The sequence below is a fragment of the Globicephala melas genome, chromosome 14 (genome assembly GCF_963455315.2).
Source record: "Globicephala melas chromosome 14, mGloMel1.2, whole genome shotgun sequence".
Taxonomy (NCBI): Eukaryota; Metazoa; Chordata; class Mammalia; order Artiodactyla; family Delphinidae; genus Globicephala; species Globicephala melas.
In genome coordinates this window covers 36,770,426-36,797,752 of record NC_083327.1, presented here as the reverse complement: position 1 = coordinate 36,797,752, position 27,327 = coordinate 36,770,426, and the positions used below count along the sequence as shown (strand labels likewise).

The 27,327-nt window shown below is 41.5% G+C and overlaps 1 protein-coding gene across 1 annotated transcript in view; it reads right to left on the bottom strand.

The window, feature by feature from the left end:
• CRYBG1 (crystallin beta-gamma domain containing 1) overlaps positions 1-19,785 on the bottom strand; it is a 214,282-nt gene extending 194,497 nt beyond the window's left edge. The window contains exon 1 of the mRNA XM_030882915.2: positions 19,613-19,785. Within this exon, the coding sequence (XP_030738775.2) occupies positions 19,613-19,785 (173 nt within the window). The remainder of the gene's footprint in view (positions 1-19,612) is intronic.
• Positions 19,786-27,327: the final 7,542 nt, after the last annotated feature.

The following is a 27,327-nucleotide window of genomic DNA, read 5'->3' as shown; positions in this document are numbered from 1 at the left end:
GCCAGAGAAACAATGCCCTGTAGGGGCAGCTCTCAACCAGTGACTTGCAGAACCTGCTGTTCTAATACTCCAATTCCCCTGCCCCAGAGATAGCACAGCTCTGACTTTTACAGTGACATTCAGGATTCCCTGAGGGGACTAACCTCCATTTACTTACAGTGGAAACAGAAGTGATCATTCCCCCTTTACTGGCTGGCTTCCCTTCCCTGCTCACTTTCTCACTCCCTAGAAGTATTTCCTGAGTTCTAGCTGTACTTGAATCCTTGTCATAGCACCTGCTTCTGGGAGAACCATCTCCTAGGAGCCAGTCCTCAGTTAAACTAGCTTTCCCTGGATACGGTTTTTAACATTTGCGATTGGCTGGTGCATAAATGTTGGAGATAACATTTGCATTTGTTTATGTCGTTCAACCTCCCCAATAGCAAGCTGGAATCTGTAGACAAACAGAATATAAAATCTGGAAAGAGGTTGATTAAAATCCCTTCATCATCCCACTGGTTCACTTTTCATATCTGAGGGAACTGAGCTCCAAAGAGGTGAAATGATTTGCCTAAGGCAACACAATCAGAAACGGCTGAACCAGGAGCAGAATTTAGATATTTTGGCCACAAGTTCAGGGCTGAAGACACTATGCCTCAAACCTGTAAAGAAAGTAGTATGCTATTTTATGAAGTCAAAAGATACTTTATGACTACGTAGAAGCCAGACATAGACATTTTCTACATTTTTCCCCCAAATATGTGTTAGTAAAGGCTTCTAGGCTGCAAATAGGATTGTCTGCACATTCCTCAGTTGAATTTTATGATCCTAGGCTGCATTAGTGAAATGACGATCAAACATAAAGACACAGATGTATACACCTTAAGAGACTCCTCAAAACAGTATTTATATGATTCACCCTTCATGTCATGTGTCTAAGTTAAACGCATAACTGTTAATGTTTCCTTCTTTTCCCTTTTGCAACTGTGCAAGATGTACAAGCTTCCTACTCATAAGAGGTATAGAAACTCTAACCTTGCCAACCTACCTCATGACATTGATGGCTCTACTTTTCATCAAGGGACACTCTCATTGAAAAGTGTAGAAATAACTACTTATCATTAGAACCAACTCAGTTTCTGTATGCCTTACACATTGCTGTTTATTGTACTTAAACCTTGACCAACTTTCCTGGAAAATGATCAACTCAAATACATAATTCAGAGGACTTAGACAAGAACAAACCTTATGATGGAAGACCAAATTCACCCCCTCCTACTATAAATGGGAACCTAAGCTCCAGGAAAGACAACTGATTTTACTGAATTAACATAGCCAATAAGTAGAGATCCAAGTCTTCAGATTTCTGCTTTGGCTCTTTCCCCAAATTGTTATTAATCTCCTTTTTTAAAAAAATTCATCTACATGACTGGTACAAAAATACAAAGATTGTGATAGAAACAGCTACATCCTCCTCTGATGGCTAATAAACCATCAGATTCCTTTAGGCGGCTAGTCCATCGGCCCTCTGATCCACCACCAGGCTTCAATGCTCAGGGAAGTTGACTGCAGCTACTCTGGGTTCCTGTCCATGCCCAAGCCTTGGCTTTGGGGCTACAGAACCTCTTGATAATTCACATCGTGAGTTCCCAAATGAAATTACCCTAGGGATATTTTTATTTGTTAAATATTTGAATTTCCTAAATACATTGTGTTCAATGATACTCAAATTTCCACTTAGTGAAAAAACACAACTGAAGGTGTGTGCTAGGACTTGAACATGAGTAGCTCTGATAGGAAAGGTGTCTGGTGGAGTAATAACTTCTGAGATTTTGCTCCACTGAAGTTGTACAAGTCAGGACAGTGTCTTTGGTTATCCAACTCCAAACACTGAAAGGCCCTAGAGACAACTGTCTTTCAAAAGAGCATACAATAGGTAAGAGTCAAACTTGCCAATTCAACAGCCATCCATTTGTTACTAACAAAAATCCATTATTTTCGGGGCTTCCCTGGTGGCACAGTGGTTGAGAGTCCGCCTGTCCATGCGGGGGACACGGGTTTGTGCCCCGGTCCGGGAGGATCCCACATGCCGCGGAGCGGCTGGGCCCGTGAGTCATGGCCGCTGAGCCTGCACTTCCGGAGCCTGTGCTCTGCAGCGGGAGAGGCCACGACAGTGAGAGGCCCATGTATAGCAAAAGAAAAAAGAAAAAAAAAATCCATTATTTTCTACATATAGAATTTTCTTAGAAATGTTATCTTAGAAATTTAATATTTATAATAGTGTAATCTTGGGCTTCCCTGGTGATGCAGTGATTAAGAATCCACCTGCCAATACAGGAGACAGGGGTTTGAGCCCTGATCTGGGAAGATCCCACATGCCGCGGACCAACTAAACCCATGCGCCAGAATTACTGAGCCTGCGCTCTAGAGCCTGCAAGCCACAACTACTGAGCCCGTGTGCCGCAACTCCTGAAGCCCACGCGCCCTAGAGCCCGTGCTCCGCAACGAGAGAAGCCACTGCAGTGAGGAGCCCGCGCACCGCAAGGAAGAGCGGCCCCCGCTCACCGCAACTAGAGAAAGCCAGCACGCAGCACCAAAGATCCAACGCAGCCAAAAATAAATAAATAAATAATTTTTTTTAAAGTGCAATCTTTAAATAGAATGTAAGGATAATGTCTTACGCTACTAATCAAATAAATATTTTTCAATTTCTTCTTCTACTTAAATATCATTTTATTCCATTAACTTGACCATGTTAAATTAAAAAAGGGAAGAAAAAGAAAGCACATCACAAAAACCAATAAAGCTACAAACATTTTTTTTTCTATCTACCCTGCTGGGACATCTGTGAAGCTAGAGCGGAAAGAGCACTGGCTACAATTCTGGAGTCCTGGGATATAGTGCTCACTTTCATTAAAAAACTTCATGCCTCAACTGCTTAATCTGTTAAGTGGAGACAACCAGACCTAACTACTTAGAATTATGTGGGAATCCCATGAGCCTCCTCTGTGAAATACGCTGCATCTGTAAGAGAAAGGCAACCGGTTGGCAGTGGCTGAGGAAAGAGCTGGCGGTGTCCATCCAGCTACCACAATTCCCATAGGCATTTAGGTGGCACAGACTGAAGGGACAGGGGAAGAAAGCCGAGAAGGAGGGGCCGTGCAGAACAGCACGAGGATCCACAGTCCCCACTTTCACCTCGTCACTTTGCACAGGGACATGGATGGGAGTGCCCCATACCAGCTTCAGACCAGAATTCCGGAGACGGGGAGGAATGGACACCGAGGAGATTAGGATGGAGAAAAGATAGGGAAAAGCGAATACTGCCATGTATCCACTCAGTTTTGAAAAGACCAAAGGAAAAGGGAAAATAATTTACGAGTCTTCCAGAAAAGAAGTGAGGAGAGCCAAGGGATGAGTCAAGGGGTGATGGAGTTTACCGAAAACCTCACAGTTCTCACCACACTTTTCACACACTGTTTCCAAGGAGCCTCTCAACAGCCTGGTGGGGAGCTAGGCAGGTTGGTATCATTCCCATTTTATTGATGAATACCCTGAGGCTCAAAGAGTTTAGATGATTTGCCCAAAGTTTTCTAGTTTGGAACTGAGAAATACGGGATTAAGACCGAAGCCCGCTCATTTCTCTACTGCTGGGTTTTTGGTTTTGTTTTTTCTTTTCTGCCATCACTGGTAATTATTAAATGGTGAGAATTTTATACATTGAATTTTAAGTGAATTATCCTTACTCCATACCTGGGGTAGAATATATTCATAACAATTCACATTTCTAAGAGCATGAAATATAATGTGAATATCAAATCAACAAAGACATTTCCTAAAATACATAAAATTTATTTTTTAAAAGGGACTAGACTTTTGAGCAACCAGGTGAGTCCTTGGATAAGCCTCAATACTCCATGTCAGTCAGGGATCTGGTCAGTGATGACCCATTAGCCATGGATGACATTATCATTCGACTGAAAAGATTTGTGAACTAATAACAGCCCCTAGTAAGTTTGATGAACACTTTGGCATTTGTGCTGGAAAATTATAGACTCTAAGATTTCGAAACGAAGCAAAAGTGAATGAAGTTAACTGTTTGCTAGGTGCTTTGCTTTTTATTTAAAGACTAAGAAAGTTATCACTCATATATGGAAGAATTCCAAACACATGGCATCTACTCAGCTCACAAAATCCTAAGTGTGCTTTCTATAAGGAAGAGGTCATAAGAAACATGTAGATGAAGAAGGAATATTGGGTTGGCCAAAAAGTTCCATAACATCTTATGGAAAAACCCAAACAAACTTTTTGGCCAACACAATGTAAGTGGATATAGAAGGCCGTATATATGAATGTGCAAACTGCCAAGAACAGGAGGAAAAATATAAGGGGTGAGCCACAAAATCCCAGAATGAAAATGAATCAACTGAGCCAATTATATCCAAATGCAACATGAGAACTGGAAACATTTGGCAGCTAAGATATCCTCCTTATCTTTTAAGTACAGGCATTTTCAACACAGGGCACGGAAGACTTTATTGCCCCCTTCTCTCTGTTCCAAAAGCAATTTGCTTATATCTCTATGAGAGTAATTTAATTCAATCTAGCACCAGCTTGGTCCTGACCTCATTGAACTTTCCTACCCTATTCTGAATGGTCTTTTACCTTTCTGCAGTGCAAAGACCCTAACTTAAAATATAATAAAAAGAACATACCACTCAGATTCAGATGATGTCAGACAGGATCCCAGCAGGGAACAGATGGCACACACAGAAGAGATGACTGAAAAGTGTTTAAAGAACTATTTACAAGATGTGGGAAGGAGAAGGAAAATCAATAAAGGGCAGTGGAGCAGCCCAGGGCTCCTAACAGCAGGAAATCATTGCTACCTCTAGACAGATAGGCAAGGGGAGGGTGTGAGTACTGGAACTGGCAAGATCTGAGCTGTAGAAGAGGCTGTAGCTTTCAGCAGAGTAACAAAACCACTACCACACTCCAGTGCCACCTCCTGCTCCTGCCCTCTCCTCCAAAGCCTCCCATTGGCTGAACCCAGCTAGAAACCAGAGGGCAGGAGAGCTTGGTCCACACAGTCTGTCAATCAGCTCTCAGGAGCACAGAGGAAGGTGGAGAGTGGATCTGGAAGGGCAAACAGAGAATATCCAGAGACTGAGGTTTCACACAGAGATGTTCACTGCAGCATTACTACTAATAATGAAAAATCAGAAAGAACCTAAGTGTCCAGCGATAGGGGAATGAGTAAGAAAATTATTTTACATATTTTAACGACATGAGAATATGCTTATGATATAACACTAAGTGAAAATAAAACAGGACACAAAAGGCATCTAATGCTGCCTTTGTAATTTCATCTTTAGTGCTAAATTATATGAAAATACGCACAGAAAAAGAACAGAAAGTGTTTTCATAACTAGTTATTAAAGCTACCAAAATAGCTGAAGCAAATGTAGTCTACATCAACAAAAAAAACAAGAGTCTCAATCATAAAAGAACAGTCCCTTCGAAGGTTCACTACTCTGACCACTTCCATAGAACTGGACAGGTCATTTGAAAAGTGGTATCAACCAATCAAGCCTTTTCAGGGAAGATAAAATGATACTTTTGGGATCTGGAATACAACTCATGTGAAGAACATGAGAATAAACTGGGCACATTTCTCTCTTACTTTCCATAGTTCACATCATATTTTCCTCCACCCCCGCCAACCCCAACCGGCAGCTCTTTAAACAAGGAATATAGAGAAATCTGTATAATGATCACTTGAACCACTAAAAAGATTATGCCTCTCTCAACCAATATGCCACTCAAAATAAAAACAATTCTAAACTCTAAAACAAAATGTTGATATTCTGAAATAACATAAAACTTCTAGGCATATTCTGAAGTTTTTTCTCTTTCTCATCCCTCCCTGCTTTGCTAATATTGTAAGCACATGCTTAATTTACCAAGTAAGTAATCTAGCACTGGGCACAGATATGAGTACATGTGTGTATACACATATGCATGCATAGGTGAGTACATATAAATACATACAGGTGTGTGCATATAAAGATACACACTGAGTGTGTGTATATATACACACACATACAGGCCAGCATAAGTACTTTACACATATATATGCCCATAGAATAGATGGATAGAACATTATCGAGTGGTCTTTGGAATTCCTTTAGCAGTATCAATGTTGAGACCTCTCAAACATCATAAATCCTTCATCCCCCGTGAGTCTTAAGTTCCTGTATCTCTCAGCCTCTGTCTTGTGCATGTTTGAACATTTACTCTTCTACCTTATTATAATGGCAAATGGGCAACTTTTCATTTTAATGGTGAGTATTGCACAGTCTTCAGAGACAGGAGAATGAGACTCAGTTTCCCAACAATAGAGCTTGAACTGGTTTGCTAGCCCATACCCCAGGGCCTCACACACAGCAGATGTCCACATATGTTAAATAAGTGAATTACATTGGTGCACTTTCTTTTTTTTTTTTTGCAGCACACGGGCCTCTCATTGTTGTGGCCTCTCGCGTTGCGGAGCACAGGCTCCGGACACGCAGGCTCAGCGGCCACGGCTCACGGGCCCAGCCGCTCCGCGGCATGTGGGATCCTCCCGGACCGGGGCACGAACCCGTGTCCCCTGCATCGGCAGGTGGACTCTCAACCACTGTGCCACCAGGGAAGCCCCATCGGTGCACTTTCACTCTCACATTTACTTACCTTCCTGAGTGTGACAGACACAGACACCAAAGACCATACATTAAGACCGCTTTTGATAGAGATAACATCTGCTCAGTTGCTTGAGTCACACGAAAGAAGCAAACCTGATGCTTCAATTACCATTATCACTGGATAACTGTTTTTAAAATTGGAGAAAGTCTATAATAAGCAGAACTGAGCAGAGAGTGTGGTTCAAGATAAAGTAGCAAATTTCCAGTTGTACTCTGGGAATTAGGCAGTACTAATGACTATAGTAATTTATGCTTTAAAATAACTACAATAAATCTAAGTACCAGAGCAGAAGTTTTAGCCTAGTATAATGGAAAAAGAAATTCACTCTCTTCTATGAACTACTGTAAGTTAGTTTTGTGCGTATAATAATACTCATAGAAATTAATGAACATTCTTAAATGTAATTTTAAGAATAACTCAAACACATAAAAGTCAAAATAAAATTCAATTTTCAGAGAAATGAGCACTAAAGACAAACTTGCTAGCTCCTATAAAGAGAAAGATTATTTAAAGGGTTTTCATAATCCTTTTACATCAAACTCTCTAGATCTACGTCTTTCAAGCCAACAGTATTTCCTATAAATTCCGAGTCTTGGTCACCAGCATTTTCTTTCCTCTTCTAGGGCTATGATTAATCTTTGCGCAGAGTGAAAAATCCTCAACATTTTTCACCTTAGATTCCTTTGCATACTCTGTGAATCATCTCAGCAACAGGTAAAGGCTTGGTGGCTTTGAGAGTAGATTGGAAATCAGGTGCAACAAGTTTAGCTAACACTTCAGGGACTGAGTCACTGATTCTCGGCAGTATTATCTCAAGTCAAATGTTCCCAGGAAAACAAGAATGCCTCATGGACTTCCCAGCACACATGAATTCTTCATTCTTGGGTATTCCCCTTTTCTAAATAGGATGTGGTAGTGTGCAGGTAATTAAAAAGGAGAAATGCATCTTTCCTGGTCTTTGAAAGGGTGATTGCTCTGAGAGTAAATGGATAACTACATTTCTGTTTGATGCTTCTGTTCTTTAACTACCACACACACACACACACACACACACACACACACTCATTCACACATTCTACCAACTGCTCATCCAATCAGCTTTAGTTTTCTCATGGTGTGGTGAAAATATTACGAGCTCTGGAGTCTGAAAGACCTGGGTTCAAATACTGTTCTGTCATTTACCAGCTAAATCAGCCTGCGTAAGCTACTTCCCCTCTTTCAGGTTCTGTGTTCTCAACTGTAAAAATGGGGGTAAAATCACCTACTTAGCAGAGCTATTATGAAGATTAGATGAGATACACTGAATATTAAGGCAACTGTCACATAATAGGTAATCAACAACTCGTGCCCTTTCACCTATGTATTCTTTTTGGCTCGTGGGCTCTAGAGCGCAGGCTTAGTAGCCGTGCGTATGGCCTCAGTTGCTTCGTGGCATGCGGGATCCTCCCGGACCAGGGGTCGAACCCATGTCCCCTGCATTGGTAGGCGGACTCCCAACCACTGCGCCACCAGGTAAGTCCCCACCTATGTATTCTTAAGTTTCTTATGTTTACTTAACTTATAGGAGAGGTTGGGAATTATTGGGCTGAGAAGAATTCCCCTCCTCCATTCCCCACCTCCGCACCCATTTTCCTCAGAAAACGGCCCAAACCCAACTGACTGTCTTTTGCTCTTTGTTGATCAGTTCCTGGGTGGCATGAAGACAAAAATTGGTGCTCCCCTTTGTTTAACATCTGCTGGCTTTGTAAATTTGTGGAATTGTAACCAGAGTATGATTACACACACAGAAAGCAACCAGGAGTCCTGTAGTGAGCAAGGAAGTCGATGCATAAACTCCTGAGACGCTTCTCTGTGGGAAACCACGTGATGAAGCAAACACAGCCTCAATGCATCAAGCTATCACCTAGATCTAGGACTGATTGTTCCCTTATGGGCATAAAAAAGAGCTTTAAATAAAAGTGAAATAACAAGGAAGGATACAATTAAGCACCGGTAATGCACTAGCTACTATGACTTCTAGGTCAAAGTACTTGAAACTTCTTACAGGGTGAGATTAGGACAATCACAATATGCAAAGTGGTAAAAGTCAAAACCGAGCCAATGCTGGATATTCAGTCATACTTGTCATACTTTGCTTTTTTATCTTGAAAAAAATTATCCAATTTCTAGTTTTAGACTAACTTGTTTAAACATGTTTACTGACACATACGGGGAATACAAATGTTCTTGTTTCCATCCAAAGTAGCCTCCAATGAAGGATTCCTGAACGATAACTGAGTCTATTCCAGACAAAATTGTTTTGGGGAGTCAATAGTAAAAGAGAATAGTTTTGTAACCCCACCTTGGAGCAACTACATTTTGTTTTGCATATAATAACAGCAAGATAATATTCCTTGCAGATAATAGCAACCACTTAGTTCTCAGGAGGGGAACAGTGGGCAAGCAAGCCAACCTTTGCAAGTAGAGCCAAGAACGGCTGGCAAGGCCTGGGGCAGCCTCCCCTGCACAGGCTTGAAAAGGGCCAGTTCTTAGGTTTGCACGTGGCGCTCATGATAAGGGAGACACTTACACTGTATGTCAACATCAATGTCAACAGTTTGGTTCTACTGTCAACTTTTTCTAATAGCAGAGGCAAAAACAATCAAACTGTGCTTTCATAGAGTATTTATGAAATTCATCAGTATTACGAAAACATTTAAATGACAGATCATAAATAAAATATATTCCCCATCTCAGCACCATTATTATGTCAGGCCCCATAAAAGGAATTCTTGAATGGGTACAATATGGATAGACTCTATAATTTTATTTTATTTATTTTTTGGATAAGACAACAGAAATTTATTTTCTCACAGTTCTGGAGGCTAGAAATCCCAGCCCTAAGTGTCGGCAGGGCTGATTTTCCTGAGGCCTCTCTCCTTGGCTTACAGACGGCTGCTCTCTTGCTGCCTCTTCACATGGTTGCTCCTCTGTGCGTACATGCCCCGGTGTCTCTCTGTGTATCCTAATCTCCTCTTCTTATTATGACAACAGTTAGATTTGTTTGGGGCCCACCCTAATGGCCTCATTATTTAACTTTTTCTCTTTAAAGTCCCTCTCTCCAAATACAATCACATTCTGAGGTATTGGAGTTTAGCGCTTCAGTTATGAATTTTAGGGGGACACATTCATATACTCTATACTTTTTTTCATTTCATTTATTTATTTTTTTATGGCTGCGTTGGGTCTTCGTTGCTATACGCGGGCCTTCTCTAGTTGTGGAGAGCAGAGGCTACTCTTCGTTGCGGTGCGTGGGCTTCTCATCGCGGTGGCTTCTCTTGTTGCAGAGCACAGGCTCTAGGCACATGGGCTTCAGTAGTTGTGGCATACAGGCTCAGTAGTTGTGGCTCGTGGGCTCTACAGTGCAGGCTCAGTAGTTGTGGAACACGAGCTTAGTTGCTCAGTGGCATGTGGGATCTTCCTGGACCAGGGCTCGAACCCATGTCCCCTGCATTGGCAGGCGGATTCTTTTTTTTTTTTTTTCTTTTTTGCGGTATGCGGGCCTCTCACTGTTGTGGCCTCTCCCGTTGCAGAGCACAGGCTCCGGACGCGCAGGCTCAGTGGCCATGGCTCACAGGCCAAGCCGCTCCGCGGCATGTGGGATCCTGCCGGACCAGGGCACGAACCCATGTTTCCTGCATTGGCAGGCAGACTCCCAACCACTGCGCCACCAGGGAAGCCCTGGCAGGCGGATTCCTAACCACTGCGCCACCAGGAAGTCCCTACTCTATAATTTTAAAGACCATCTTATTATTATAAAATATGGGTTGTGCAAACTTTAAACATTTTTTGAAAACATGAATTAAGATATTTTGTGTGTGTGCGTGTTTTGTTTGTTTGGGTTTTGGGTTTGTTTCTTTTTTGTTTTTTAGGTAGTAGGTGAAGTACTAATTATAGCAGGAACTCTGAAGGTATTCAGTATGTCAGTAAGCAGACTACAGTGTATATTCCAGCTGAATAACTAATAACTCAATCTGGGGATCAGACAGTCTCATAGTTGTTGGTTTATGAATCTAGGCAAAGATTTCCCAGAGAATAGTCATCAGGAAGTTAGATGAGTCAGTTGGGCTCCTGCCAGAGTTGGGTAGAGGCCAGGAATGGAGCGGTACAGTCTATAACCCAAGAGAATCCAAAAGAACAGCTGAGCAGAAAGCAGAAAACCTGCTTTTAGTTGCACTTCCCCATTTGCATTGCATTCTTTGAACTTCAGTTCCCTCATCTACAAAATGAGGGTCTGGGCTTACTGCACAGAGCCATTACGAGCTTCATGAGGGATAAAATACCAGCAGTAGTTTATAATCCTTGAAGTGTAAGGTCAACATAAGGTGAAACTTGTATTCGTTAACAGGGAGCCCTCAATGATAAATCAGCAAGTAAAACCAAAGGATTCAAGCAGCAGGACCTCTAGAGACCTAAGTGAGAGTTACTCCTTGAGAAATTGACACCCCACTTAGCCTGAGCAGCAACTATAAATTCTGAGGGCCACCTAGCTAGCCACTTATATCTGACTTTGCACTCTACTGCCTGGGCCGAGACTGTGAGGGAAGAAGAAGGGTGTACCAACCAGGTCCCCTTCCAGGTCATGCTGTTTCCTGACGAAGCTTGGGCAGAAGCCCCAGACTAAGGATCTAGACACGGATGCTTTTGGATATAACATACACTTTAGAATTTCTGCTTTAAAATTGTTTCTTCTTCCAAGAATTTAACACATGGTACTTTAATGTATTTAAATAGTTTTTCTCTTCACTAATTAATATAGAAGTTGTTTAGTACCAAACATTAATTTGTTTTCCTATGTATATTATAATCCCTGCATGTGAAATCTACAGCCTAAATACACTCACTGTGGGAATACAAAGAAGGTAGCGTTAACCACAGTGCTTCCAATTTGCAGTGATTAACTGCAGGACTCAAGACCACCAGCTGGAGAACCCTAGCCCCAACCATAAAGAACTCCCTGACAGTCAAGTTACCATATGCCTCTCTGTACCTCATTCTTCCTCAAAATAGGAATAATATTGATAATATTACCTACCTCTCAGGGATGTTATGAATTAACTGTAGTGAGTTAATAGTTGTAAAGTACTTAGAACAGTGTCTGACAGACACAGTGTATGTTAAATAAGCTGCATCTTTCAACGAAATCTTGATGGAAAACAATGTTTTCACAGACATGGTCTAAAGCTATTATAAATCAACTGCCTCCTGTATTTTCTTGTCTTATTCATAGCACATGTTATTTTGCCTCTTGACCCCAACTTCAAGATAAAAAACTATCCAACTAGAGAACCAAACTACAAACCAATATCTTGCCAAGCTTAACAGTAACTTATTTTCACTCATTTAACTTCCATACAGGGGAAGCTAAAAAACAAAAGGCACTCGTTAATTCTGTGTTTCATTCTTCCATGTTAGCTACAGGTTCTACCTGTCCTCGTCTTACCTATAACTTGTAGATGAGAGAAACTGGGGCACCACAAAGGGACTTAGGATTCTCTGCCTCACCTGTGTGTCTCGGGGTCTCCTGGTACTTTGTCAAAATGATCCCTTGTTATGAAGTTTCTCTATCATTGCTTCACTCCCATTGAATAGGCCAATCCAGGAGACACACAGTGCTGTAAAAACAGCACTAAGCAAGTGCTCATTCTCTAGCGTGAAGGCGTCTCATAAACCTGAACGCACAGAGGTATTTTGATGAGGCATTTGCATTGGCCCAACGCAGCTGTGTTTTAAGGGAGCGATAAGTGAGCTAATGAGACTCATAAACAATTGACTGGCCTTTCTTGCCAAAATCCCCACAGGTGTCAGATATTTATACATACCTTATCTTGAAAACTCACTTTGGGACAAGATATTGAATTCACATTTCAATCCTCTCTTGGGTAAAAGTCCAGAATTCATTTTTCTAAAGTGCATATATGAAAAGACACCTGTTGGATATGCCAGGAAATTTGGTATGGCAATAAAGATAGGTTGCTCTTAAGGAAGAACACCGGCAATGCTGGACTCTTCCTGAAGGAGACTCCAGAATCATTCTGACGGAGATCGAGTAGACACCAAGTTAGCTGTGTACCCTATATAACAATCCTCTCTGGATCTGTAAATCTATCTAAAAAATGTCAAGAACCACTCATTTTTAGCCTGTAATCTTAGAGTATTAATATCATGTTTACCTATAATTTCAGCGAAGGTTTTCAAATCAATATGTCACAATTGAAGGCCAATCTTTATTCCTAGGTGCCAAAATGCGATAGAATAGCTGAGATAATCTAAGGCTCTAGATATTTTAAATAGAAAATTATTTATGCATAATCCTGAATACATGATTCTCTTTGTTTTAAATGCCACTGAGAAAATAAAAGTTTCCACGATTTTTCTTTTTGTCCAGTATTGGATATAGTTTAAGATGAGCATAATCTGAAGAAGATTTAGAGCCTTTGACGATCTCTGTATGAGAGAATAAAAATTCTCATTAATTATTCAGTATGAGTAAAACTTCTTCAGGAGAGAAAAAATTTTCTCCTCCTTCAAGGTAATCCTTATTCTGACCTCAGTGCATTTGGTTAAATCTTCTATTTCTGCACTTAAGGCATGATATGCTACTTTATTCACCCATATGCCCCTCCTCCACTAAATTACAAGTATCTTAGGAGCAGAGGTCAGCTCTAATTTTATTGTTCTTTTCTCCAGTGCCTGATACAGAATAAGTGCTCAGTAAGTGTTTGTTGGACATAAGAAACTTCTCTTTAAATTCGGATTGAGAATCATTTCAATAAGATACAGAAAGGAATTTGCTGCCATAGACTAATGTATCATTAATCCTAGAAAAATGATTCTGTAGGTAAGATTGCATTGCTTTTCATGAACAGGCTCTCTAGATCTTCTATACAGTAGCTAAAACATGAAAGGGAGATTAAACAATCATTTGATAAATTTTTCAAGGTAAACAGAAATGCATACAGTTCAAGATTCAAATAATCTCACCAGACACAGTTTTTTTAATAACTAAATCACTTCTTTCTGCATGGACATTCCTAAAACACAACCAATGCCTTAGGTGAACTAAAAGTTAAGACAGATAAGCGTTTTTAATGTTCATAGTAAGATGGGCATTTTGAATGAATATTAGCAGTTAGAAAATAAATTTCAATATTGAATATCTTTGCTACATGGCTCTAATCATGCATGAATAGTAAAGCAGTGATTCGCTGTCTCATCCTTATAAATAAAATTTATAATTGAAAGCTACAGAAGAAAAAAGAAATAAACCTAAGCCCAGAAGTACTAAAGGTCTCCAAAAGTGTTCACATCACTTGGTTACGGACTAAGACGATTATGACTAAAAGTGTAGAAATAGAGTGGATAAAGTAATATAATGACAGAGCTAAGTGGCAAAGAATTATCCTATACTAAACTTAGACTCCAAAATCACTTCAGGAGAGGGATTTCCCTGGCGGTCCAGTGGTTTAAAACTGTGCCTTCCAATGCGGGGGGTGTGGGTTCGACCCCTGGTTGGGGAACTAAAATCCCATATGCCTTGTGGCCAAAAAACCAAAACATAAAAACAGAAAGCAATATTGTAAAAAATTCAATAAAGACTTTAAAAAAAAAGGTCCACATTTTAAAAAAATCTAACAAAACAAAACAAAACCAAAAAATCACTTCAGGAGAAATACCTCTAACTTCAAGTATAAAGTTTATCTTTGGCTTCTTAAATCAGATGTATTAAGACTTTTAAGTCATTGAATGCACAAAGGCCTGCACTTTTACAACTACAAAGGTACTTCCAGTTACCCAAAGGTACTTCAAGTCTTGACAGACCTGGTTACAACCTCTCCTGGACTTGGAGTTGTTTGACTCCACTTACAAAGTACAAAGGGATTTATGAATGCTACCACCATTACTATGCAGACAACGACAATTACAACATCACTGCCACAATCACTCCCACTCCCATCACCTTTCATCTGTCCAGCACCTGCTTCAGGTTGGGCCCTGGGCCAGGTGTTTTACATAGATAGTATTTAACCATCAGAGAGCCCCAGAAGAGAAGTGCTATTGTCTCCATTTTACAGAGAAAGCTGAGGCTTAGCAAAACTTATCCAAATAGCAGAGACAAATTTGAAACTGAGTCTGTCCAACACCACAGTCTATGCCTTTTTCCACTGCAGCGTGCTCTCAGAGCTATTTATTGAGCCTCTGTTATCTTCCAGGCACTGTGCTAGTCATTGTAAATACATATTTAGAAGTCTCCGAAACAATGCTAAGAGGTAGGTCGCAGATCATGAAACTGAAGTTAGAGCAGTAAAGAAACTTCCCCAGGAGCTCACCGCTAGTGACAGGGCTAAAATTTAAACTCCTGCTTTATCAGTGGTGAAACCACATAAACTTAAAATGTCAAACTCTTGCCTTTGGCATAAGCTAAATAAGGGAAATAACCCAGTATGTATTAACCAGTTTAGATGCAATATTAGGTAAAACAAACTTAGGCTACATCTAGCTATGTCCTTTATATTAGAAAATAATTAAACCTGTTTAGAGTTCTAAACACTAAACCAGCCACAAAAGACTGAAAACTAGAGTCAATTAAGTCACGAAGACTAACACTCTACAGTTCCAGAACGCTTTCAAATAACATTTTATTGTTCTTTTTCTCATGGAATAAAACAGCAGTTTATCCTCACAACACTCTAGTGATATAAACAGGGAGTAACTTGTTTTCCCTTTATAGAAGGAAAAGGTCCATGCCAGGACAGAAAAACTAAGGGACTGTTGACAGTCCCAAAACTTGAACCTATGTACCCTGTAATGAGGATGCTCTGCTCTCTGGCTCTGGCTGCATTTTGTCCTCCAAATGAAACCAGGTCTGCTGATTTTCAGAGGATTATGGAGCCCAGCCATCACCTGAGTTTGGCTTCCCTGCAGAGAGCATTAATGCTTGCTTCTAGGTTTCGAGTTCAGTTCAGTTCGTGGGTGATCATTTTTAATTCACTGTACTGACCTTAGCGAAGAGCCCATTTCTAGTCAAAATAACACTGGATGTCTTGATTAGGGAGAATAAAAAGGAACAACTATTTTCTAGCAGAAAATAAACAATGAAATTACTACTCAAAAGAAAGTATAGGGCTTCCCTGGTGTCACAGTGGTTAAGAATCCGCCTGCCAATGCAGGGGACACAGGTTCGAGCTCTGGTCCAGGAAGATCCCACATGCCACCGAGCAACTATGCTCATGTGCCACAACTACTGAGCCTGCGCTCTAGAGCCCACAAGCCACAACTACTGGGCCTGCGTGCCACAACTACTGAAGCTTGCGTGCCTAGAGGCTGTGCTCCACAACAAGAGAAGCCACCGTAATGAGAAGCCCACACACTGCAACGAAGAGTAGCCCCCGCTTACTGCAACTAGAGAAAGCCCGTGTGCGGCAATAAAGACTCAACACAGCCAAAGATAAATAAAATAAACTAAATTTATTTTAAAAAAAGGAAGTATAGGCAAGATAGTAGTAAGAAAAAGGAGAAACAGCTCCCATTTATTGAGCACTCATAATGTGCCAGTCACTTTTCTGAGCACTTGACATGCATTAACTTACTTATTTTTGTAACAATGCTTATTATGTCCCTTTTATGGATGAGAAAACTGAAGCACAAAAAGGATAATAACTTGCCCAGGATGACACAGCTCAGTGTCACAGTAAGTAGAACAGGGATTTAAACCCAGATAGAGAATCCACACTCTGAATAAACTGTTTACAACATGAAGTATAATTCAAGGGCTTCCCTGCTGGTGCAGTGGTTAAGAATCCGCCTGCCAATGCAGGGGACACGGGATCGAGCCCTGGTCCGGGAAGATCCCACATGCCGAGGAGCAACTAAGCCCGTGCGCCACAACTACTGAGCCCGCGCTGAGCCCACAAGCCACAACTACAGAGCCCGTGCCCCTAGAGCCCGTGCTCCGCAACAAGAGACGCCACCGCAATGAGGAGCCCGCGCACTGCAACGAAGAGTAGCCCCCGCTCACCACAACTAGAGAAAGCCCGCACGCAGCAACAAAGACCCAACGCAGCCAAAAATAAATAAATAAAAATTTTTTAAAAAATGAAGTATAATTCAAAACCTAATAAATGATGGTGCCACTAATGGCTGCTAAGGAAAGTCTGGCCATAGCTCGCCATGCCCTCTCCACACACCAACGTGGTCCCTCTGATGGCAAGAGCAGAATGGACGAGACAGGAGATGAGGCTGACCCAGAAGGGCGAGGCTCTATTTCTATGGAAAATTACATATTAACATGTTTACCAAAACCAAGCTGAAAAAAACCTCTAAGGGTGAATTTCAGGAAGAGAGTCAGCCATGTTCAAATTATTTTATGTAAAGAAAGCAAGCAATAGTCACTGAATTTTAGAACATCTACACTGAAAGTCACAAATATTTGCAGAATACAGAAATCTGACATCAATAAACTTTGAACCATCGTTGGAGTGGTAAAAGCTCTTTTAGGAAGAGAAGCATTTTCCCCCTCCCCAACCCTGTTTTTTCCATTTCTCCCATTAGACCTTTGCATTTATAATAATGATGATGGTGGTGGTGGTGGTGGTGGTGGTGGTGGTGATGGTGATGATGGCTTTACATTTACTGAGTTTCTACTTTGTGTCCAGAAGTGTGATAAGAGTTTTACATTTAATCACATGAATTATCATGTGGTATTCATGACAGCCTTACAAAGTTAGTATTACTCTTTTCTCCATTTTCCATATGAAGAAACTGAGACTCAGAAAGGTGAAGTAACTTGCGCAAGGTCACGCATCCAGGACATAAATTCACTTTCATTTGCTCTAAAAGCCCACAATATTAATCGTGTATGACCAGCAGATAAGTGTGGCCACCTGACTGTCCCATCGTTATGTAGAAACAAAGGCCACAGTGAGTGCTGCACATTCCAACTGAGGTCCACCACCTCCAAATCCTGGACAGAAATGAACGTACAGGGCAGATGGCTCAAGAGAGCCACGTTGGCCAAAGATGGGCCAGAAACCTAAGGGTGCTTTAGCTGCTCTCTTTACTAGAAACAGGTACAATCTCTCAGAAGTAAACAAAATATTTATAAACATGGTATAACTAGAAAAACATCCCAAAGACAGACCAGTAAGTTTAGTTCTCAGGACATTTGTTAGTACAAAGTTCATCATAGTTCTGAAGGAAAGAATGGAATGCTTCAAGACTGAACTAAAATACATGAAGCTCGAGGAGAGAAACAAAGACTCCTATTTTAAGTTTCAATCTAAAACGTATTTGCGTTTGAATAAATTGTTTACAGCTGTGCATTATCTCATTTGATAGATACGAAATGATGTGACTAGGTCAAATAAGAACCACCACTATGGAAGTTTTTAAAATATTTACTGAGGTAATAGGAAAAATGCTTTTATGTTGGATACATCATTATTAAGTAACATATTTTGTTAGAAATTTCAATTAGTAGTTAAGCACAGTAAGTCTTTATGTGGATAAAAAAATGTCCTATTACAACCAAGTACTACCGCGAATGATAAATATGAGAAAAAATACCTTCTCTCTTAGCACACCTCTCCCTATGCCCTCACACATAGACTGCCCTGAACCACCTGTTCAGGAAGTACTTCTCAGAAAGTACCATATTCTTCCAAGTGTTGGCGATGCTCATAATGCACCTCTGCCTGGAACTTGTTGCTCCCCCCCTTTTCTGTCTGACTAAAGCGCTTCAGTCATCCTCCTCCAGGAAGCCTCCCTAGATCCCCTCCTCTATGCTAACAACTATCATAGCACTTATCCCACTGTTTACTTTTTGGGCTCCTCAAGACACTAAAAAGTCTTTGATAACAGAGACCACTCTCATTGTTTTTGATATCCCAGCACTTAGTTAATAAAATATTTGCTAAATGAATGAAAATGTGTTGCAAATTAAGACTTTTTTTAGAAACAAAGGAAAAATATTCCTTTATTATTATTATTATTATATTATTCATTATTATTCTCATTGTTCATAAAGGTGTGTTTTAAAAACACATACAGAAGGATATACTGGATATTGCCAACTGTCCTTCATTAAAAATACTTCACACACCTGTACTCCATAAAAATACTGTTACATCCAATTGATTATTGTTCAACGAATCCATCAGTTCAGATAGTATAATTGAATAATTATGCATAAAGGATAAAATCATCACAAAATCATGGCAAAGAATTTAAAAGCACAATGGCAGTTACACTTTGAATAACTAGGTTCTGCCTGGTTCTCCCACTGATTCCAATGGGGACAAGCCATTCACCCTTTGGTCTCAGATTCTCCACGCATAAAATGGGGGTAACCATTCCTCCCACTTCTTCCTCCATTCGGATCCTCTGAGGACAATGGAGATATAACAACTGCAAGAGTGGGACTCTTCACAATTCAGGCACCACTATCAAGTCTTACAGAATCCCCAGGTGGAGCTCCGATCATCGTTCGTTATGGTAATAACCCTTCACAACCCACACGCTCTCGTTAGCAAGTTGATAGTATAGACTCTGGTGTAGAGTCTTTGCCAGTCAAAATAAAGAACACATGTGTGGGCACAAGTTCCTCTCGCTGGAGCTTGGTCTGAGCTAGAAGCCGCGAGGAACCCGGTCACACGCAGCGGCCACCACATCCCCCCCTTGGAGCCCGTTACGCTCCTGTCGGGGGAAACGACCCTGGGCCTTTCCCCTTCTCAGAGAGGGGTCGAGCGGGCTGACGGTAGAGAGGACTCCAGGGTCAGCGCAGCAGGAGTAGAAAGGGGGCAGGAGGAGGTGAGACTGTTGGGGGGAGGGAGGAGCTCGGCGAGGGGCTTACCTGGCCTCGCCGAAGGACGCCGGGGGCGGGTGCGGAATGAACACCCCACAGTCAGACCGCGGAGGCTGCTGTTTCTTCTTGGAGCGCCAGATATGGAAAGAGGCGTGCTTCTTGGGGGTCCTGGACGGACTGGACTCCCCGTGGTCGCCCTGAGGTGGCAGCGACAGTGGCATCTTCTCGTCTGCTTCCTCCTCCGGCTGCTCGGATGCTGCCGTCTCCGCCGCCCGGTCCTTGTGGAAGAACGCACCTGGGCGCCAAGCTGACCCGCCTTTCCCAGCGCGCCGTCCGACCCCGCCCCCTGGTCGCGGGACCGCAGCACAGCGCGCCCCCCACCCGACCGCGGCGCGGAAGGCAAGGGGTGGGAGCCAGGTGAGGTGCGCGCGCCGGAGTCCCAAGGTAGGGAGGACACGCCCCCGGGCCCTGGCCTCGAGGAGCGCGGCGGCCGCGGGACAGCGACACCTACTGGACAGCCTGGGAACCGCGTCTCCTGACGCTGCATCCTCTACCCTAGTGGGAGCAAGAGTCGGGTCGGGTTTTGACACCACCTCTGACGCATGTGCCATCGGTCGTCTGAGGAGTTGCTGGTCACTCTTGGCCTTCGCAAGGCTGGCACGAAGAATGCTAAGCCACGAGCCCCGCCTGAAAGAAGGATGGGGAGAGGCGCATCCCGTGGCCGGGCTGCTCGGCAATTAGAACTAATCCCTCTCCCCTTTAGGTGTCTTGAGCAATGTCATGTGAGGGATGGCTTCTGTTCCTGTTTGTAATCACGGGTGCCAACTCCTCTCCTCTCCCTTCAAGAGTCTGAAAAATTAATTTGTACTTGCACCTCATAAAGCACAAAAGGATAAAAAACTGAAGGGAATGAGGCATATTCCCCAGTTCCCAAGGGCTTAATAGATCCCTCATTGTGAATTAATGCCAGTCCCACAGGCCTCTCCGACATCTGTTTTACTGTTAATGATTTCCTTTTTTAACCACACAATCCTGGTTAAGTAGCAAAGGGGACTAATATTTAAGCAAAAGAAGTCCATGAGCAATTCACTTTGGGCATTATTGGAGTATAAAGTGCTGAAGAACCAAGTACTGCTTTAAAATTCAATGCAGTACAAGTCCCTCTTACACTGTAATACTTCTTTCTTTGCTCTTTGAAGACCCAACTTATTCATTCATTCATTCAAGAACATTCATTTTTATTTATTTTTATATTTACATTTTTATCAATGTAATCCTACATATAGTAAAAAAAAGCACAAACCATTAAGTATATAACTCAAATATTTACATATTTATGTGGTTGGGGGTATAAAATGTTTTTAAAAAGGACAGTTGACATTGCCTTAGAAAATCCTTCTGTATGTGGATTTTAAATATACCATTATAAAAATATAGAATATTTCCCAAACCACCTTAGTCCCTCTCCTGTCCCCTTCCACTGCCTTACCCCTCCCTTCTGTAAAAGTTTACCATTATTTCAATTTATATCACCAGAGATTAATTTTGACTCTTCTGGAACTTCACTGAAGTGGAATCACAAGATGTACCTCTTTGTCTCTGGTTTCTTTTGCTCAGTATTAGTCTATGAGAATCATCCACATTGCTTCACATAGCAGTTTTTCATTTAAAAAAATTATTGTGTACTCTCCCATGATATAAATATACCACAATTCGCTTGTCTGTTCTACTGTGGATGGACATTTAGGTGTTTCGAGATTGGGGCTATTACGAATAAAGCTGGTGTGAACCTGTTGCACTATAAGCATCCATTTCTTTTGGATATGTACCCAGGGGCTCAGCCTCTGGGTAACACGGTGGGCGTATGTTCAGCGTCAATCGATTTTGCCAAAACATTTTCCAAAATGGTTGTATCAATTTATTCTCCTTTCAGCAATGTTTAAAACTTCCAGTTTTTCTATATTTTCATCAACACTTGATATCAATTTTTAAAATTTCAGCCATTTTGATGGAGGTGTAATGTTATCCCACTGTAGTCTTAATTTATATTTCCTCAAGAAACATTTATTGAATTTACTGAGTACTAATTATGTGCCAGGCCTTGACTTGGGGGGGAAGGGTGGTTGGTGACTGACAGACACATAGATGATATACGTCAAAGGGTAAGAGAATTAGTAGAGGTACATACCAGGCCTTATGGGAGTTTGGAAACATTACTAACCCAGCCTGGGAGTTTGGGAGGGAGGAAGAGGAGTGGTCAGTAAAGGTTTATTATAAAAGTAGCCCTTGAGTTGAATCTTATTTATTTATTTATTTATTTGTGGCTGTGTTGGCTCTTTGTTGCTGCGCACGGGCTTTCTCTAGATGCGGCGAGCAGGGGTTACTCTTCGTTGCGGTGCATGGGCTTCTCATTGCGGTGGCTTCCCTTGTTGCAGAGCATAGGCGCGTGGGCTTCAGTAGTTGTGGTTCATGGACTCTAGAGCGCAGGATCAGTAGTTGTGGTGCACGGGCTTAGTTGCTCCGCGGCATGTGGGATCTTCCCGGACCAGGGCTCGAACCTGTGTCCCCTGCATTGGCAGGTGGATTCTTAACCACTGTGCCACTAGGGAAGCCCCTTGAGTTGAATCTTAAAGGGCAAAGGGATCAGCAAGAAAAAAGGAAGAGAAAGGAAGAGGGAAGGAGGGAAAAGAGAAGTTAAAGGGAAAAAAGAGGACATCTTCTCAAGCACACTTGCTCAAATATTACAAGTTCAGTAATTCATTCTTTCATTCCTGACTCCTCCAAGCAGATTCTTCATGCTATTCCCTTCTACCATCAAGGAATCTGGAACATATTTCAGTTATCACACTGTCCATATCGCACGGACATGATTTGTTTACGTATGTGTCTCCTATTAGCCTGAGAGAAACACAAGAACATTTCTCATTTATTTTTACATTTTCAAAATGTAAATATCCATTCATTGAAATAATTAATCAAATGAATTGGTATTTAAACTAACTGGATACCTAGAATGTTTCAGGCACAGATCTTGTAGACTGTTTAGTTTGTAAGAGCAAAGATCGCATGGGTCTTTTTTACTATTATATCCCCAGTGACTAGCACGGTGCATGGCACAGAGTTGGCACCCAATATAGATTTTTTTATCTGAGTGATAAGAAATTAGAACTATGTATAGGAGACCTAAAATACAGTACTTGTGATTAATCTAGTGAGGGAAATAGACACTTAAATACAACTTGATAAAATACAACTTGTACCATAAAACTTGATATGTTCTAACCAAAGTGTTTCACTGTTTTCCAGTCACTGCAAAAGTAGACAAACTTAGGCTTGTTTAAGCAATAAATTAACTTATCATGGCATGTGAGATGGCTCACAGACTATCCCACAAAGCTAGAGAGCCAGACTCTGAAGCCCAAACATGTCCAGCCACTCCTGAGAGCTGGTCTAGCAAACACCACACTTATCACCTCTCGCAGTAGGGGCTACACACAGGCAGCTCTGCTACTGCCATCCCAAGAATCAAAGATTTGTTCTGATCACTCTTGACCGAAGATCAGCCCCACACCTTGCCCCCTTACACACTAACGCTCACTTCTAAAAAAAAAGTTCCGTTCAGGTACATCTGATTGAGGGAGCTCAGATCCTTTAATGGCTTCTTAGCTGCAAGGGAAATTTGAGATTTCTGGGTTCTACTTCAGAGAGATGGAATTCATGTGGCTCAAAATTTGCCAAACATAACACCGATACTCAAAAGAACCTAGGCAGCCAAAAGCACACAAGATGGTCACTGCCGAAGGAAAGGGCAAAAGACTATGGGAACACAGAACAAGTGACTAACTCTGGATGGCTCTGGGAAGTCATCAGCAGGGAGGTGACAGGTTGATGAGCTGTGCTGATGAATAAGAATTTATCAGATAGAGAAGAGAGGGCTGGTAATCCAGAAAGGGTAAACAACATGGGCCAAAGCCCAGCATTGTGCAAGGTGCATGTGTTGGTGGGGAATAGTGAGAAGTTCAGTGAGGTTGGATAAAAGGGGATGGGGTGGGGCAGGAAGGGAGGAGATGATGCTGGTATGATCAGGTGGGCCCAGATTGCTAAGCACTTGGTGAGCCATGCTTTTAAGGAATTGGGATTTAGCTTTGTAGGCAATAGGGACCCAGCTTACATTTTTTTCTTCTTTTTTTTGCGGTATGCGGGCCTCTCACTGTTGTGGCCTCTCCCGTTGCGGAGCACAGGCTCCGGATGTGCAGGCTCAGCGGCCATGGTTCACAGGCCCAGCCGCTCTGCAGCATGTGGGATCTTCCCGGACCGGGGCAAGAACCCGTGTCCCCTGCATCAGCAGGTGGACTCTCAACCACTGCGCCACCAGGGAAGCCCAGCTTACATTTTTAAATAGAGTGACATGAACAAACTTGGGACTTACAACGTCCCTGAATGGAATGGAGTAGCGAAAAACTAGAAAGGTGAAAATATTTGAGGAAGACCAGTTAAGAGGTTGCTGCAAGAGGTCGGGGAGGGGTGATGAGAGTCCACACCAAGGCGATGGGGTGGAAATGGACTGAAGGGGATGGATACAAAATCATGTAGGAGATGGAATCACCAGGAATTGTAGTAAATAGAGAAGAAGTAATCAAGAATGACAATGAGGTTAGATTTTTAGCTTAGGTAAATGGATGAAGGTGAAACCATTAACTAAAAACAGGAAAGCAGGAGAAAGATCAGGGTCTCTGGGCATGAAAATAAATTTGGTTTTGAACATATTGAGGCTGAAGGGCTTGGAGGCTATATAGGCACAGATGTCTAAGAATTCATTGAACATATGGTTATGGAGGCCACAGGTCAGGGCTACATACGTAGATTTGGACTTCATCACTGAATAGGTGGAAGCTGATACTGTGAAATCAGGTGAAATTACCTAGGGCAAATGTGTAGAATAAGGATAAAGGAGGAGCAAGGACAAAACCCTGAGTAACACTGACATTTACGTGCTTTGCAGGTAAGGGGGAGCCTACACACAACAGAGGGCAGACAGTGCAGTTAAAGAGGTAGGAGGTTGTCTGGGGCAAAGTGCATCCCTTTGGCAACGTCATGTGATGCCTATCTTCAAGATTTTATAGATAGATAGAAGCTGGGTCCTCTATCTTATTATGCCCTTTGTACTCTTCTCCCTCTATCCAGCAATCTCAGGTGCATTTAACATCTCTTCTCATTCTCCAACAGAGAATGAGGTCAAGAGGCCAGCTGTCTCTAACCTACACTGATTTTTTATTTCTTTCTTTAGCCTTCTCTTATATTTTCTATCTGAATTTAAGTTGACATTGAGGTAAACTGTAAAAATGCCCATAATTCTCCACTCTTCCCATAAAGAAGTAGAATCCATTTACTCACTCCTTAAATCTAAGTGAGTTATGTGACTTATTTTGGCAAATGAAACATTAGCACATGTGATGCAAGCAGTACTTGAAAAGAACTTGCACTTTGGGGCTTAGTTCCTTGCTTCTCTTGGAATCCTGCTGCTCTATGAACATACCTAAACTAGCCTACAGGATTATGAGAGATGTGTGGCTAAGTCACCCCTATTACCCCCAACGAACAGACAGCAAACCATCAGAAATATGAGTGAGATTATCTGGGACAAGCCAATACCCAGTCAAGCCACCAACTGATCCCTGACACACGAAAGAGCCATTGGAGATCAGCTAAGCCTGTCCCAGACCAGGACTGCCCAGCAGATTCATGAGCCAAATAAATAGTGCAGTTTTAAGCCACTAGTTTTTTGTCTAAAAACATTTGCTTAAAAAAAAGCAGTGACCTGGCACAAGGTCAATAAACAGCCAACTCAGTTGTGAGCACCTTTTGTATCTTAACCTCAGAGATGTGCAATGAATGTAGGCAATGGAAAAATCCTGAACTACCACATAAAGATTCAATTATTCCAAACTACTTGGTAAGAAAATGCATCTGTTTCTATGAGACAATATACTCTAAATTTTAAACAACTGACTTATAAAATGCAGCTAATTTGTAATTTGGAGACTTCAAAAATGCGACTTGATCTTCCTGCTTGAACAGACCAATAAGCTAGTACCTGTATCAGTTTTCTGTTGTCTTTTGCTGCATAACAAACCACCCCCAAATTTAGTAGTTAAATTGAACACTGTCTTTCTAATATACTACAAATACAAAATGTTTATTATATTAAGGCTACTTTGAGGATTCCCTGTTCCATCTATTAAAATTATTTTTAAGTAGATTTTTAATTTATCTAATTCAGCAAAACACTCTGTAACTGATTTAGGCTAAGATGCATCATGTTAGAACTCTAAATAAAACCATAATGCAGGTAATCGTTTTATCTGAGATTCAGTGGTAAGCTACCTGAGGACAGGAACTGTCTGGGTCTGACATGTCAGGCAGCGACAAACCCCCAAATTTTATCCTAGGATATTCCTAGATTCAAGTGGCTAATAGAGTCCTCAGTTGTGAAGTAAAGTTAAAACTCACAACTACTAAAATATTTACTACCATATCAACGAACCAAAAATTTACTTGCTTTTAATCTTATGCAATAGAGTATATACCTCTAGTTTGACATAAAATTTATCTTGTAATTCATTTACCATATTCTTAGTATTTTTGAAAGGTTCATTTTAATTTCCTCTTGTTGTTACAGCTCTATGGCCATTGTGTAACAAAATGGGAAATACAATGCTGAGCAAGTGGAATACCACAAAGTAGTAACGGCAGGGTGGCATACTTAAATCTTGTGATTTAGAGTCAGACAGACCTTGGCTGGAGTCCAAGCTCTGCCACTTACTAATTATGTAACTCTGAATAAATTACTCAACTGCTCTTAGCCTCAGTTTTTCTTCTCCAAAAAAAATGGGAAAGGGGCTTCCCTGGTGGTGCAGTGGTTAAGAGTCTGCCTGCCAATGCAGGGGACATGGGTTCGAGCCCTGGTCTGGGAAGATCCCACATGCTGCAGAGCAACCAAGCCCGCGTGCCACAACTACTGAGCCTGAGCTCTAGGGCCCACGAGCCACAACTACTGAGCCCACGTGACACAACTACTGAAGCCCGCACACCTAGAGCTCATTCTCCGCAACAAGAGAAGCCACCGCAACAAGAGAAGCCCACACACTACAACGAACAGTAGCACCTGCTCGCTGCAACTAGAGAGAGCCCACGCAGCAACAAAGACCCAATGCAGCCAAAAATAAATAGATAAAATAAACAAATTTATTTTAAAAAATGAGAAAAATATACTAAAGTAGGAAGGTAAGTGACGTGTGTTAATAGGGAACATAAGAGGATTTGGGGGGATGGAAATATTCATATTCTATATCATGATTGTAATGGTAGTTAGTTACATGACTAAAGCATTTGTCAAAATTCATGGAACTGTACACCAAAAGGTATGAATTTTACTGAATGTCAAGTATACCTCAGTAAAACTTATCTTTAAAAATATAATAATAAAAATTTTCAATGCATGTGAAGTAGTTAGCACAGTGTTTGACACTTAGTAAGTGCATAATAAATGATAGTTTAATATATGAAAATTATGAAAAATTAATTTTTCCATTGTCACAGCAATGATTCTCCCCATAGTTAATAAATTCCTACATCTCGGTGTACTGAATTGGAGATCAAATTCAGCATTCCCTGTATACCTCTTCTGCTCTTTAAATGTTATTAAATATCAAAGGAAAGTGCAAAGGAAATAGTCAGAACATACTTCCAGCTATGGTGCTGAA